At 53.2% G+C, this 14,622-nt stretch overlaps 5 protein-coding genes across 5 annotated transcripts; 3 read left to right on the top strand and 2 right to left on the bottom strand.

Moving 5' to 3' along the window:
* Positions 1-609: 609 nt before the first annotated feature.
* N7459_000972 (mitochondrial 37S ribosomal protein mS38) lies at positions 610-1,739 on the top strand (the record flags this gene model as incomplete). The annotated part of the gene is made up of 2 exons (XM_056940157.1): positions 610-952; positions 1,024-1,739. 2 exons carry the CDS (start codon positions 610-612, stop codon positions 1,737-1,739), a joined length of 1,059 nt encoding a protein of 352 aa, XP_056804437.1.
* A 1,085-nt stretch (positions 1,740-2,824) lies between these two features.
* On the bottom strand, positions 2,825-3,791 carry N7459_000971 (H(+)-transporting V0 sector ATPase subunit c; the record flags this gene model as incomplete). Its single annotated transcript, XM_056940156.1, has 6 exons — positions 2,825-2,883; positions 2,952-3,055; positions 3,122-3,278; positions 3,369-3,498; positions 3,634-3,646; positions 3,775-3,791. 6 exons carry the CDS (start codon positions 3,789-3,791, stop codon positions 2,825-2,827), a joined length of 480 nt encoding a protein of 159 aa, XP_056804436.1.
* A 2,276-nt stretch (positions 3,792-6,067) lies between these two features.
* On the top strand, positions 6,068-6,441 carry N7459_000970 (YqaE/Pmp3 family membrane protein; the record flags this gene model as incomplete). Its single annotated transcript, XM_056940155.1, has 3 exons — positions 6,068-6,084; positions 6,227-6,361; positions 6,420-6,441. The coding sequence occupies 3 exons, from the start codon at positions 6,068-6,070 to the stop codon at positions 6,439-6,441; spliced, it is 174 nt and encodes a 57-aa protein (XP_056804435.1).
* Positions 6,442-7,926: 1,485 nt separating this feature from the next.
* N7459_000969 (uncharacterized protein) lies at positions 7,927-9,831 on the top strand (the record flags this gene model as incomplete). The annotated part of the gene is made up of 1 exon (XM_056940154.1): positions 7,927-9,831. One exon carries the CDS (start codon positions 7,927-7,929, stop codon positions 9,829-9,831), a length of 1,905 nt encoding a protein of 634 aa, XP_056804434.1.
* A 1,178-nt stretch (positions 9,832-11,009) lies between these two features.
* N7459_000968 (MFS transporter) lies at positions 11,010-12,840 on the bottom strand (the record flags this gene model as incomplete). Its single annotated transcript, XM_056940153.1, has 2 exons — positions 11,010-11,935; positions 11,994-12,840. 2 exons carry the CDS (start codon positions 12,838-12,840, stop codon positions 11,010-11,012), a joined length of 1,773 nt encoding a protein of 590 aa, XP_056804433.1.
* Positions 12,841-14,622: the final 1,782 nt, after the last annotated feature.

Below are 14,622 nucleotides of genomic sequence, written 5' to 3'. Positions count from 1 at the left end.
TCCTTTTTCTCTGCAACCTTATGACGTCTGATTGTCGTGCCCTATCTTTTTTTTCTTATTCTCCTTCTTCTATTCAGACTTTCTTTCACGAGGCGTCTTACAGAGGACTGGTCGGCTCTTCGCCGCATCCTTGGGTTTTTTCCGTTGCATCCAAAAAGCTCGCTTGATTCGCCATCTAATGCCCCGCTTCGATTTAGCGATGGTGCCTCTTTCTTCCTTTTTGTTTTCATTTTTCTTACAGATTATGCAGGATGATACCACTTTTTTGTCGTTGCGAATATGCTGTACCTGACGACTGTGCCCTGTATTATCATTCTCTTCTTGGCCATTTTCTTTCAAATGAACTCTATACATTCCTCTCCCCTCGGAGCCCCATCGTGGACTGGAGAACATTCCCCAAAGCATGTAGCAGTAAGACATCAAGTCGCCCTCACGAGAGCCTTGCCGTAAAGGACCAATTTGTCCCGTTCTGATGGCGCAGTTGACACCTGTGGCTGGAGATTACCTAATACCCGCATGATCAGAGTCCCCGAGTTCCGACCCGATGATTTCGCCTCCGATTCAGACTCATCCTCACCGTCTTCCCAATCTCTGGGTCCCACGTCAACCATGTTGTCGACATCGCTACGCCGGGCTGTCTGGGCGCCTTTGTCCGGCATACCACGTTCCGGCCAGAACGTGCCCTCTACCGGCCTTGTTGGTTCGACTCGCCATGTCCATCAGCGCCGCTACTCCTCCTCCAAACCTCCGGTGCCGCCTAGCGATGGACCACGACGCATAGATACCTCGACCCCAGCAAAGGGTGTGAACTCTTCCAGTGAGAAAGGTAAATCTGCCCGCCGCCGAGGTAGAGACAACAGTGCCCGCAACGGCTCTTCAAAGTCCAGCCAACAGCACGAGGCATTTTCGAAGCTTCCGAGTGTCCCCTCGACGCAGCACCGACAGCCACATGGTTAGTCTCTCAATCTGGAACATTTCGTGCCTGGTATTTCTGTTTTCTGTACTGACTTGTCACAACTCTAGACGTCCATGTCGCCTCGTTCTTCTCCATCCACCGCCCTATCTCTGTTACCACCACGGTTCCCCCGACGTCGACTCCCGAAGCCTTTGATGCGATTTTCTCAACCAGGAAGTCGTTCAAGAACGATTCTGATGATGTGATCTTCACCCTCTCTTCAACAGTCCAGTCCATGGAGAACTCGGCCAACGGTATGCCCGAGGCCGAGGACCAGTTCAGCCAGCTCCACCGAAGCTTCGCAAACGACGCGGATGGCGAGCTCCGGATGCTGGATGGCCCTGAGGCACGTATGTCTGTAGAGGAGTATACTCGCCGTCTTCGCCCGTTCCACCCTCCCCCTCCTCCGTCCCCCATGGACATGAATGCCGAGACCGACGCCATGGAGTCGGCCGAGGCCCAGAACCAGCAGGAGACAACCTACTCAACTGTTCTGACTATCCGTGAATCTCGTCACGCCGACGGCCGCAAGACCTACGAGGCGCACACCGGTCCCTTCGTCCGCGATGACATGGAGGCTCCGGCAGGTGTACGCGATGAAATCACCATCGACGCGCCCAACGGCTCCACCTCCGGCATGACCTACATCGAGCGTGTGCGCAACAACCGCACCATCCACGCCATCAGCACCAAGAGACGGCGCAAGGTGAAGATGAAGAAGCACAAGTTCAAGAAACTGATGCGGAGAACCCGCACTCTCCGACGGAAGCTCGATAAAGCTTAGACGGCGCTTTCGTTCTTTTTGCTAGCTTTATATCTTGTCCGGTTTGATTGGATGCATATCTGGCCTGCACCTTGCATCGTTTTGGGTTGAGAGTTAGTCTGGGCAGACATGAGAGGCTTCTATCCTCTTTTCTGGTACATTGCGTTTCGATTTTTTATCTTCTTTTCCCCGTTTTTCTTTCCTCGTCCACTCTCCTATACTCTATCAAATATCCAATCCTCGTCGTTTCTGTTCGCGTCTAACTATCGGTTCTTGGGTTTATGGTTAGTGGCCGCTGTTTCCCTATGTGCGGCATCTATGCCTCTCATGCATCGCGGACTACCCAATAGATTTTGCTCTTTTGATATCCGTTTTGCCGCTACCATTTGGTTTTCTCGTGGTATCTATCCTCCTGGTTCTGACTGGTAAAGCTTTCACAATAAGAACCTATTTTGAAATATACAGCTTTTCTCCATGCGCAAGTAGTTCGTATGTAAGGACCGGTCTGGCAATCCATAGATATACCAGGGTACAAGCGAAGTCGATAATGCAATCGGGATTGCTATATCATAACAAATACAAAGCCCCGACAAACCAAAATGAAAAGACAAGAAGCCACAAAACCGAGGGGCAACGAGAATGGGACTATCTACAGGGCCGCCAGACTGACGAGAAGCAGGTCGAATCGAGACAAGAGCCACTGTAGATGAAAAGGGATGATCCGGTCCCTCATCAAACGAGGCCCAATATAAAGTACAGTATCCAGCGCGCATTCATGCAATGTAAGCCAGTCCAATATCTACCCACAACCTGCTTCCACCCAATCCGGGATCCAATGCCTGATAGTGTTGTCCCCGAATTCTACATGCCACCCATGATCAAAGCGGAAAATCCCTTTCACAAGTCAAATGAATTTATCATAGTCGAGATCTTTTCCTTTCTTGCCCCACACATCTCCTCTCAAGCCCGACATAATGGGTTGATTTGTTATGTCATGAGCGAAGGTCGCAAAAACGCACGCCGGATAACGGATTATACGAGAGAGCCTAGGAGACCGAGGGAGGTTTGGCTCAGTATCCGTCCGAGTGCCACGAGACGCTTCTCGTCTAGCAAGAGCCTTTCGAGCGAGAGTTCATGAGAAGAGCGACAATCAACCCGTACAGACCTGTATTGAGAGGAATAGATTAGAATGGCTAAGGTCGGCATGTTGGCAAGACGGCGGGCAACACTTACCCAGAACTTCAGCGAAAATGAGAATCAGGATCATGCCGACATAAAGACGGGGCTGTTGAGCAGTTCCCCGAACACCAGCATCACCAACAATACCAATAGCAAAACTGTAGGAAGATGTCTTCGTTAGCAATTCACTGGGCAAGCGAATGGGAATTCGGCTTGACACGTACCCAGCGGCCAGACCAGCCAAACCCACAGCAAGACCGGCACCCAACTGAATGAATCCAGTGTAGAGAGAGAGCTGCTGATTCAGGTCGTTGGCGACCAGGACCGACACGACCAGACCGTAGATACCAATGATACCAGCCATGACAATGGGGACAATGTCTGCAAGTTCAAGTCAGCGAATGGTTGTCGAAAGAGGCGAGGCAAGAAATCCAGTGATCAGCGGACTGCAACGGGCAAAGCATAACGTACTCTTCACGATCAGGTCGGGGCGGAGGACGGCCATGCTGCAAACACCGACACCAGCCTTGGCAGTACCGTAGGCAGCGCCGAAGCAAGTGAAGACGATGGCGGACGTGCAGCCCAGCGCACCAAAGAAGGGCTACATGATTGAACGTCAGTAATTGTCTCCATATAGCTCGAATAGGTATGGTCGCGCGGGTGTGGAGGGGTGGCCGAGAGGCCGGGATGTCGGCGGATAGGACTCGAGCGCGGAAATCGGGGGAGTTGGACTCACCGCATAGACGGGGCTATTTGAAAATGCATGTTAGTTGGCTTTCACGAATGGCTGCAAGTTCTCCAATTATGGGGTGGCTGATCGAAGGCCGATAGCTGTCAAGCACCCAGGGGGTTGAAGCAATCGTCATGGACAACTCACCAAAGTTCGGAGGCCATTTTGATGGTAAAATGGCTCAGTAAAAGTCTCACAGGTAATTCAGAGCTGGAGATAGATGGGAGGAGGCCCGAGAGGTGCAGGCTCAAGCCGTGGACGAGGAGGTTGCGGTGACCGGAAGGTTGGAGAGTGCTACGAGGTCAGAGACCACCACGCTGGTGTTGTGGTCACGTGGTCTTGGCGGTCGCGGATCCACCTGCGTGGTTGACATGGAGTATATACATCCACTCGAGGCGGTTCTCTTGAATTCCGATAGATCGTAGTGATGTGTCATTGATTTGCAGAATGTACTATTAGTGGAAGCTGGCCGTGTCTTGATCAAGTGGCTCAATTGGATGTCACTCGCCTTTTTTGGTGTAGGACAAGCTTACGAGCAATAGTATGTCACCTTAAAAACTGAAGGTACTTCAATACCCATATGACATTGCTGCCACTATCAAGCCTCAGGATCTTAATTGAGTTTATTGATACCAGTCATAAGAAAGAATCTGCTCTACACTAGTCACCTCATGAGTTGGGTCGCCAATGGATATATCGGTGAACTGCTAGAAATTGGCAGCCGATCGATTACGATCCATGGATAGGATGGCGTGAGAAATCAGCCGAGATTACCTAGGTAGATGGCAATGGGTATTAAGAGGTGGACATAGGCACCTCTGCATTCACCTTTGCTGAGCCAATGAGGATGACTATGGGCACATTAAGATACCTCAAGAGCTCCCAGGCAATAGCGTCATCACGCGAAATGCTCCACCATCGAAATATCCACAAATGCCTGGTTGGCAATAGCTTGGGCCATCCCATATTAGATCATCTTCGTATCTGCAGTCTGTGAAAGGTGAACTGCATGGAACCTTTGATACCGACTCGGTCTGATGCTATGGCCGTTGGCACTTTCTTAGTTTGATCGCTGAAAGAAATATTTCACTTCTGTATGCAGTTTTGCTTTATCACCAAAGCTTCCAAGCCCCTAAGCGAGGATGCCTACAATGCTTTCTGTCGCATTATTGGTGGAGGTTGAAATAACCTTGGAGGTTTGGCGGGTCCAACCCACAACATGAACTGAGACGGTCGCCCTAACTGATGGGTTGACCTCAACCTCAACCCAAGTTTAAAATGATACCAAAGAAGGGATGGCTAGCATAGTAGTACAAAAAAGCTGGGAACAACGCCCAGGGGGGCTAGCCTTATTATGACGACGACGATGATCATTCGAGGGGCATCCTCGCCGAAGATTCACGTAGCCTACGTACAAGAAATATGTTCGCAGTGCCCGCATCGTGAGCCTGACCAATAACGCCTACAGAGCAGGGCTGGAAACGCTCGCAGTGGCCCGCAGCCAAGGCACGAGACCGCCATTGATCAGGTAGCGCATACTCAGTGCAGCTTCAGGAATGCATTCTGGGAAGACTGTCAGTTAGCAACTTTGAGAGATGGTTTCTCCGTCAGGACCGAGTCGAGCCCGTCTGCCGCATCCCGTCAATTGCTCCGAACCCGAATCCGAGGCTCGAGGGTATTGCGTCAGGGGCTTGGAGTGATTTCCTGCTTCTCCAGCCACTTCGACACGCACCCATGCAAGCGCGCCACGACGAGTGAAATCACTCTGAACCAATCACGCGCGCGAGGGGGCGCAGCCGTGTCTTTAGTGGGGGCAAGGGGGTTCCAGTAGGGCTGAAGCGTTGGGCGATGAGGCGCTCCGAGTGACAAGATGAGAAGTGAAAAGGCTGCAAGAGGATCCTGTCACCTGTAAGACTCGGCCACACCAGTATACAGAAATAGAAGACATGCCAGGTCACTGCGCCAAGCATTACCGCCAGGCAACCAGCAAACGGCACGATAGGATAGGGCAGTCTGGAAGGGGGAGACCCAGAGGGCAAGAATCATGATACGGGCTGAGGCGGTTCCTGAGAGAAAGAGTCTGGACGATCATGATGATGGTGGTAATTGTGCAGTGGCGACCACCTCTAGCGTAGGTTCTACCAGAATAAAATAATGTAGAAAGCTGGGACGCCGACCATCGCAATTTACGAGGAAAACCGGACGAGACGTGGTTCTTAGGTAAGCCGGGCTGGTCTCACGCTGCGCCACAGAGGCAGCCAATCAGCGGTGAGAAAGTACCGCCCGCGCCACAGCCGGCGCCAAGGCCGAGTGACGCAATGGAGGCAGCTTCGCTCCCTCTTTTCCCGTTTAAAAGAGCCACTCTCCGCATTCCCTTCAACCTCCTTCCCGCTGCCAATTCACCCTCTCCAGTTTCCTCGAGCTCTCCAACGCCGTCAACATGCCTTTCACCGCCTCGTAAGTGCGCCTCGTGTCTGCTGGCATCAACTCCATTTGCTGGCGACTTGTCGCCAGTGGAGCTCCACGAGCTCCCTGAGCCTGCTCAGTCTTCCGTCTGACCTGCGCGCCGACCTTGACGACTGACTCGTTGATTCTACAGTGACATCTGCAAGATCATCTTCGCCATTATCCTGCCTCCTCTGGGTGTCTTCCTGGAGCGCGGATGTGGTGCTGACTTCCTGATCAACATCTGTCTGACCATCCTGGGTTGGTTGCCCGGTGTCATCCACGCCTTGTATGTGACTCTGTCCTGAGATAAACTCATCGGAATCAGCCGCTAACTACTCGCGCAGCTACATCATTTTCAAATATTAGCGACGCCTCGCTAGACTCCTCGCCGCTGTGTTCCGGGGTCGTCTTTCCGACCCAACCCCCCGCGCGTGGAAAGCAACCCTTTCCCCGAAGTATTCAGCCCTTAGCATGGAACCTCTTCTCGTGTGGGGTGCAGCGCAGCGACTTGACTGTTGACCGTCGGCGCCGGCGTGGTTCCGCAGAAATCCGGCCGAGGCTGGCCTGCTGCAGCCCCCACTACTTGGCGTCGCCGACACCATGTCCATAATCTCCTATCTAATATTGGCCTGCCAGGCGGGCATTGCCGGTTTTTGAGTATTCCCTTTTGTTCTGCTGGGTCTTGCGTGTTTTTGCTTTTTTCAAATGATACCACCTCATATTGTACGACTCTCGGGCTGGTTGCGCGTCTGGGGCCCCTGGGTTAGTTAGCTTTTACTACGATTGATGGGAATGGCAATTATTTGAAAACTCCATGGTCGAGTCCTTGGGTCTCATGTGTAGAGCTCCGGATTAATTCCTACCTTAGGAGAATGGCAACCGGGTTCACGAGTCTGGATTTATGACTGGTGTGACGGTTGGCCCTGTTGATCCCGTCGGAGGCGAACGAGTATAACCGGTAGTCATAGGCCATGCTGAGATCAATCCGGGGCATCGACTCTCTGTCACTCAGTAGAGAGGCAAAATGGAGGCATCGTTCAAACACACTATGCCGCGCGAGTAAAATAATGACTGATCGCTGGGCTTTGGTTTCTAGATCCGTGGACGTCTGCTTGGGCTTATGCAAGAAGACCGGCAGCCCAATCTTTCCAGGGTACCACGTCACTGCCGGACAAAGCATCATCCCTCCTGAATCTGCACCAAGATCTACCCCCGATCAACTGATCGACCGATCGGCGTGGTTTGAGATGTTTGAAACAGTAGCCCGGCGCGTTGACTCTCGCGCTGCACATCAAGCGCCCACCCTCGAGGCCGGCGCGTATCGCAGCCGCTAACACCGCAGCCACCCAACCACCGCCAGCTCAGGGCGCTTCACCCCAACGATTCACTTGCCTCGATGAAACCTAGCCGGACGATCTCATCTGGTTTCACAATGGCGCCTACAGGGGCACTGCCCCGACGGCTGTGTTTCACGTCTGGCTCAAACCCGATCTCCTTGGTCCGTAGCGTCGCTGGCGTCATGCTGGAGCCATTCGCCTCGCGCGTACGAAGTCGCGATGCGCCCGACTTTTCTTGTTTAATTAAGGCCTTGGCCTCGTTTGAGATGGGCTGGGTGGCATTTGTCGTTTTCTTCCTCACTTGGCATCATCTCTGCTCAACTTCTACGCTTGTCGAGACTGCTGTTGCTGTTTTCGCCAATTTGTCCAGGCAAGATTGTCGATGATGATAACCTCCAAGACCTTATGGCCTCAAGGGTAGTCACTCCCGTGCAAGATCGAAACAGGTCAGTCGGAATTAAATGGATTCGGAGAGGCGTGATCACTCACAACTCTACATTTTAGTCGCCTCAGTATGCTCCTCTATCCTGTCTACAGGATCCTCGGTGCGGTCGTTCCGTTAGTCGCCTTATGCTCGGCCAGCCCCTCGGATACCTCTGGTGATGATTCGAACTCGACTTTATGGGCTACAGTCCCAGACTGCGCGCGGACGTGTGTGGAAAACTTCATCACGGGCGAGTACCCGCCGGAAGAATGCACGAGTCCATCAAATATCCAGTGTCTGTGCAGGACCGATACTTCCAGCGGTCTCACGATTGGCGAGGCGGCCTTGAGCTGTGTGTATGCGCTGTGCTCGAAGACGGTTGTTGAGAAAAACTCACAGGCGGTCTATCATATGTGTAGCTCCGTGTCTGGTGCTCGCCTAGAAACACATGCAACTATTACGGCGACCACCTTTGCCAGCGTGTCGTATACTTCCACAGCTGATGCCACGGTAACCGGCAGCGGTGGACCAGAAACCCCTTCGGCTTCTACAACCTTGACAAGTTCTACTTCGACTTCAACTACATCTACATCTACTATATCTCCTGACGTCACTACTTCCCACCCAACATCTTCGATGCCCGAGGGCACAACAGAGACTATCAGTACCGGAAAGCCCACCTCGACATCGAATAATTCCACCTCTCCTGCGCATGACAGCCATGAAAAGCATGCTGTTAGTGCGGCAACGGTCATTGGCGTCTCGGTCAGTTCAGGTGTGGCGGGCTCCTTTATCATTGGAGTAGCAGTCGTCTATCTCTGTAAAAGATGGAGACAAAAGAAAGAATCAGAATTTGAAATTGGTGGTGCCATGTCTGAGCCACCTGGTTTTTCGGGCCTTTCTTCGTCTCGACGCTCAACGCCAGACCCAGGTCTAGGGCCAGGGCCTTCTTCACTCAATGCAACACCTAATTACCAAGAATTACCGCAGCTATCACACGCGTTCCAGCCGACCTCCCAATACCCACCAAGGTTTGCCATGGCATCAGATATTCAGCATTCGGAACAGCCACGCGATGCGAGTCGTATTGGATTCGCCGTCAGCTCTGATTCGGACTGGGAGGCTTCTCCCAGAACGCAGTCTTCACAACACACCCTAGCTGAGTTACCACCCAGCTCCACAGCAGGGCTGTATCCGAAGCCACTCAAGTGGAGCCATCGCCCGGCCAGTGGAGAGACACTGTTCGAGGAGGACGAGCTCCAAGCGGCGGTGGCAGAGCGAAAACTAGATCGCGGGCAAAGATCGAATTCCCCAAACCAGGTTACAGGGTTACCGGCCAACCCTCGCGCAGTCAAGAATGGCTTCCCAGCAGAAAGGTTCTTGCGCCCCGAAAATCAACAACCGTCAAGCCAAGAACGCAGCCTTGGTGAAGGACAGCCGAACCAGGAAGAGAAACGACTCGAGCCACCCTTCTCCAGTACTCCGTTCCGCGGCTCCTCCGCCTCAAACAGCAGCAGCACCCCGAATTGCAGTTCCGATTCCTCGCACAACACATCCTCCAACCTGACCACCCCGCCCTTCACTACCGCACAAGACCGAATCCTTAGCGGCCTGTCTCCCAGACACCTTGAGCCTCACGCGCGCACCGCGTCGACGAACACTCTGTGGCCGGCGCCAGAGGTCATATCGCGGCCACGCATCGTCCGAAAAGACGATATCAAGCGCGTACAGGTCCGCAGCAGCCCCCGCCCACCTACCGAAGTGGTGGTGCCCTACTGCCCCGAAGATTTCTGGCTCGAGCGCGGCCGCACGCAGGCCCCGCGCTCTCGCATCTCCTCCGAGCTCCCGTATCCCTCAGAAGCCTGCCCCGGCGTTGTCCTCTACCCGAGAAGCCCGAAAAAGCGACCGCAGGATGCGCCGAAGCGCGTCTCCCCGACGAGTCGGAACTTGACTCCGTCGAAGCGAGGCGAACATTTAATACTCAGCGTGGACTAGGGGACCTCGCTCGTTGTGTTGGCTCTTAGCAGCAGGCTGCTCCTGCATTTCTTTTCCTGTAGATTATCGTTGCTTGTATATGGAGATTACATCCTCTGCGAGGAGGACAACGGGAATTCCAACTGTACAGATAGATGTCGCACGAATCAAATTCCCTTGACTATTAATTTTCAGCGAGGTACGAAGAGTCGTGGCCTTGGATTCAAGATAGTCCTTTCATTTCACATCCATCCAGTTCCACGCATCTGGCGCCTTCCAATCTCTCCTATGGTCTGGCTCTCTTAACATTGACTCAGACACGCTGAGATCTCCCTGCCCGTACAACCCGAATCGGTGGGCGTCGAACAGCTCGGCAGGTTATAGCAGTCCTCCTCACAGCTAGCGAGCGCCTGCGAGGTAAACAGCAGCGCCGAGATCACGGCAATCTAATTAGAATCGTCGGACACAAGTCAGTCACAGTGCGCCGCACATCGCTGCATTGAAAATGGGACATACGAGACGGAGCTGCATGGCGACGACGATACAGCGACACAAAATCGACGGCAAAGAAATGGGATTGGAAACGAAGATCTGGGCCAGTGCAATGAACCATTCCATTCCGTTGCTTCTGCCGGGCATCTCTTATTTGTACTTGTGCTGCATTGTCCGATGTCGGCTTTGCCGGTGCGGCGTCGACGTAGAAGGATCGGGCGTAGCCTTGTCCGCCACTGCATTGTCGGCCAAGGTCCTGGATCAGATAAGATCCTGCAGATCCCGGTGGGCATCGCGCGATTTTCTCATCGGGGCGTGATGTCGTGGGCTTCTGTGGGTATTTGGGTTTGAAAGCCTGCCAACGAGGGGTGAAGGAGCTGCTTTTTGTATGAGGATGGCGAGGCTATAATCGGCGGTTTTGACTCGGATCTGGAGCGAGGTCTGCTTGGCACAGTCCGCAGGGGTCCTCATGTGTAAGTCAAATTGCTTTGTGCGGTAAAGGGAAATACTAGGACTGAATATTATAGAGATTTTATTCACTTTTCAGTAAATAGTGTTCTAATTAAGAGATCTCGGGGAGAGTATAGACATTAAAGACTTCTAGATATTGACAACGTGCAAAAATCCCAACGCCGAACAGAATGCTCCCAAGTCATCCATCATTAAACCTTGGAGTATCTTTTCATTTTGCCCGTGCTGGACGAGGCTCATTCGGAGCTGCTCGACTGGGCAAACTTGCTCAGAGCACGGAGCCTCGCTCCGTAGAAGTAGAGTAGCCATACGCCAATGATGCCGATCACACTCAGCCCACCCAGGAGACTGACGCCGCGGGCAATGCCCAAGTTGCCGAACAACGGGTGCGCGAACAACACACTGCCGCAGGCCAGGGCGCTGCGGAAGAAGTCGTTTGCGGCGAACAGACTGGCCGCGTACTGGGGGTAGCTCAGGGGGATGTAGACGAAGATGCACTGCATGACGATGAAGACAGTGGCGCCGTAGATGGTGATACCGATTGTGGGCACGATCCAGTGGATGGAGGCGCGGGCGGTCCAAGCGAAGAGGAAGAGGCCGATCGTGGGGCCGAAGGAGGCCGGCAGCGCGGGCAGGAGGCGTTCCTCCTGGGCGCCGAAGCCGAAGCGGGCGATGCGCGGATTCAGCCAGTAGTAGATGTAGGCGACGTAGACGGCGATGCCGATGATGCAGGCAACCAAAATGCACAGGAAGACGAGGCCGACCTGGCCGAGGTTCATGTGGTAGTCGACCGGGTAGACTAGGGGGAAGGCCTCAAAGAAGGAGTAGTAGATGCCGTAGATGATGGCCGTGTAGACCTGCACGAACAGCACGGCCGGGTCCTTGATGGTGATCTCCAGCGGCTTGATGAGGGCGTCGATGGCCACGTGTGAGACTTTCATGTTGCGCTGGTCGATCTCAGACTGGGCCATGAACCGATCGTTGTTGTAGATGCGGCGGAGCCGCTCTGCACGGCGGAGCAGGATGGTCGCGCTGCTCGTCTCGGGGAGGAAGAAGAGCATGAGGAGGAAGACGGGGGCAGAGGCCCAGATGGACTCGAAGAGAGACCATCTCCAGGTTTCGGCGGGGACGGCGAAGCCGCTCAGCAGGGGACCAAGGGCGGCTATGCATATCGTTAGCATCGGGGCAATCTATCGATTGAGGGAGGAAATTCGACTTACGTCCACAGTAGGCCGCAGACACCCAGGCCATCATCGCGTACGGGAGCGAGATGAGGCTGTACAAGTCGCCGATGGACGCACCGCCCGAGGCAAGACAGGGCGAGCCAAAGAAGCCCTGCAGGAAACGCAGGACCATCAGGCCGGCGAAGTTGCCCACCAGCGATGTGGGGATGGAGATGATGACGAACAGGAACATGGTGATGATATAGACGGGGTTGCGCCCAATCACCGGGATTTCGCTGAGGGGCGAGAAGACCAAAGGCCCAGCACCGTATCCCAGGACATACAGCGACAGACCCAAGGTGGCCAGCAAATCATTCACGCCAAACTGCTTCATGATCCCCTCGGCGGAGGATGTATAGATGGCCGAGGTGGTGTAGACCACAAACGTGTACAAGCAGATCAGGGTGGTGACCAGGGCGCGCTTCGTATTGGACCAGTTGTGCGGATTCTCAGCGTCGTCGGTGTAGTACCAGTCGACCAGGATGGAGCCGTCCTTGGTCTTTCTCGTGGCAACGGGGATGGATCTGACTTTCTCGATTTCATGCTGTATATCGGCCTCGAGCTGAGACTCGGTGAAAGACAGGGTGTCCTGTGAAGAGGTGCGACTGATCCTCTCCGCGCTCGGCGCGAGACTTGGAGGCGGTTGTGAGTCTTCCAGCACCGTCTTCTCGTCGTCGGATGAACCATCTCTCGAGGGCTTCGTGGCCAGGTCCCCGTTGTTCATTAAGAGAACCCATTGCTCAGGAAGCTTGAAGTCGGGCTGCTCTTCTGGGTATTGAAAGTACTTGTTGTTGGTCAAATAACGGACCAATTGCCCGAATGGGGCATCGCGGATGGCCTCCATTCTATACTTCTGGCGTTGGGAGTCGTGGATTGTATAGCTCCGTAGAAGGAATGGGAAGACCAGTCGAGATTCAAGATGATGGCTTGACCAAGCTAGGTACGAGTCTATATACCTTTTCTACACGGCCTTAACTCCATGATTGCTGGAGATATGATTACCGAGCTGCTTTCCATCTCCCATCAGATTCGATGTCCATCCGGAAATTACAAATCGGCGGCTGCTTAACTCCATTGGCGCCAGATCCAGCCAACCAACGCCCGCCATATTAGAAATCAGCGTCTTGGCCCACGGTTGCGCTTCGTAAGAATTTGACTCCCTCATCAGACCGTCATGTCGCCATTTCTCGTATGGCGCTTTCGTTTGCACCGAGTCCGAAAGGTCCGCTATTCAGCCCGGGGCGACTATGAACCCGTCGACCTGCGGATTATGGATTCCTCTTCTCTGATGGGATCTGTGGCGCAGATCTCTATTTCTGCTTACACACCCATTTCTATAGTAACCTTCTCATCTCCTATGTCGGTGATAGGGCGCGGCCTTAATGCCCGGCGTTTAGCACGTCCTCCACATTTCCAACAGACATTTCCTGCGATAAAAATGAGTCATTCCTCAAGCTGACCGAATTTTTAAGGGGTGTTTTCAATTTTTCATCGATCGCAAATCTGGCACCTCACAGAATGTCTTGATCTGTTATGTCTTGAACCCGTCGAGGTGATCTGGGACCTTCGCAACCATGTTCTAGCTCCATAGCCGTGGCTATTCTTCTGACAAGAAAGGAAGAACAGGAGCTGACAGATCGATCGATTGATCTGCCTTGGAAGAGGGAGAGAGGAAAGGAGAGCTAAGGGCTGCAAGCGAAGGGAGAGGGCTGCCTCGGCACTGTCAGCTTCTACGGCATCGTGTTCACAGAACACAACCATGGCGCCTCCTATTCACGAAATTGCGGTGCTTGGATGAGGAATCTCTGGGTGATCCGTCCGAACCCCCTGAACTCCCTTAGTGACGCGACCGTGTGGCGAACTGAATCGTCCATCTTTTTCACATCTTCGGGGCGCCGACATCTCAACTCCCTGGCGCGTAACTGATGGAGGCTCATTCTGCAACAGATGGACGTATAACCGTATAAAGGTATAAAGGTATAAAGGTATAAAGGTACACAAAGACCAACCACCACAGAATGCGTTAGGACTCTATGGCGCAGCTCTGCTACCCTACTCTACTGTATCGACGATAGATACATATCTAATTTAATTAAAGCCATAAAGCCCACCTTCACTGTAGCTTGGATTATCACACCACGTCTTGGTCAACTTAGCTCCATGGGTCTGCGACAGGCGCTTCGTTGGGGACATTTCGTGCAGCAGGCTCTGACGAACGTTGTGTAGGGGATGAACAAGGAAGCTCGAGCGACTTTTCTGCTGTTGATCATATCTTATCTCATAGTTATACAGGAGCTCGCATACAAGATATCAATTGCCAACGCTTCGTGTAAGTAGTGAGCGATCGCATAGGCAGACCAATCCTAGAAAATCTTTCAGGTGCAGAACTTCCCCATCGCATTCACAGATGCGATGCAAGATACTAGAACAAGGAGAGGTTCTGCACCTCATACTCCATATCCATGTCCAAATCACTGACTTCACGAGGTGTTGTCATAAGCGGGGCACTATTAGTTAGTTACGTAGTTAATTAACTAACTAATCCACATCCATGGATGCAGATTAGGGATAGTTTCAACTGTACCCCGGACTGGACCATCAGACTGCACCGCATCGAATCCTCCCC

The sequence above is a fragment of the Penicillium hispanicum genome (genome assembly GCF_028827665.1).
Source record: "Penicillium hispanicum strain IBT 35686 chromosome Unknown utg000001l_segment0_segment0, whole genome shotgun sequence".
In the NCBI taxonomy this organism is placed as follows: domain Eukaryota; kingdom Fungi; phylum Ascomycota; class Eurotiomycetes; order Eurotiales; family Aspergillaceae; genus Penicillium; species Penicillium hispanicum.
Note: the sequence above shows the minus strand (reverse complement) of the source record. Positions and strands in the feature narration are given on the sequence as shown.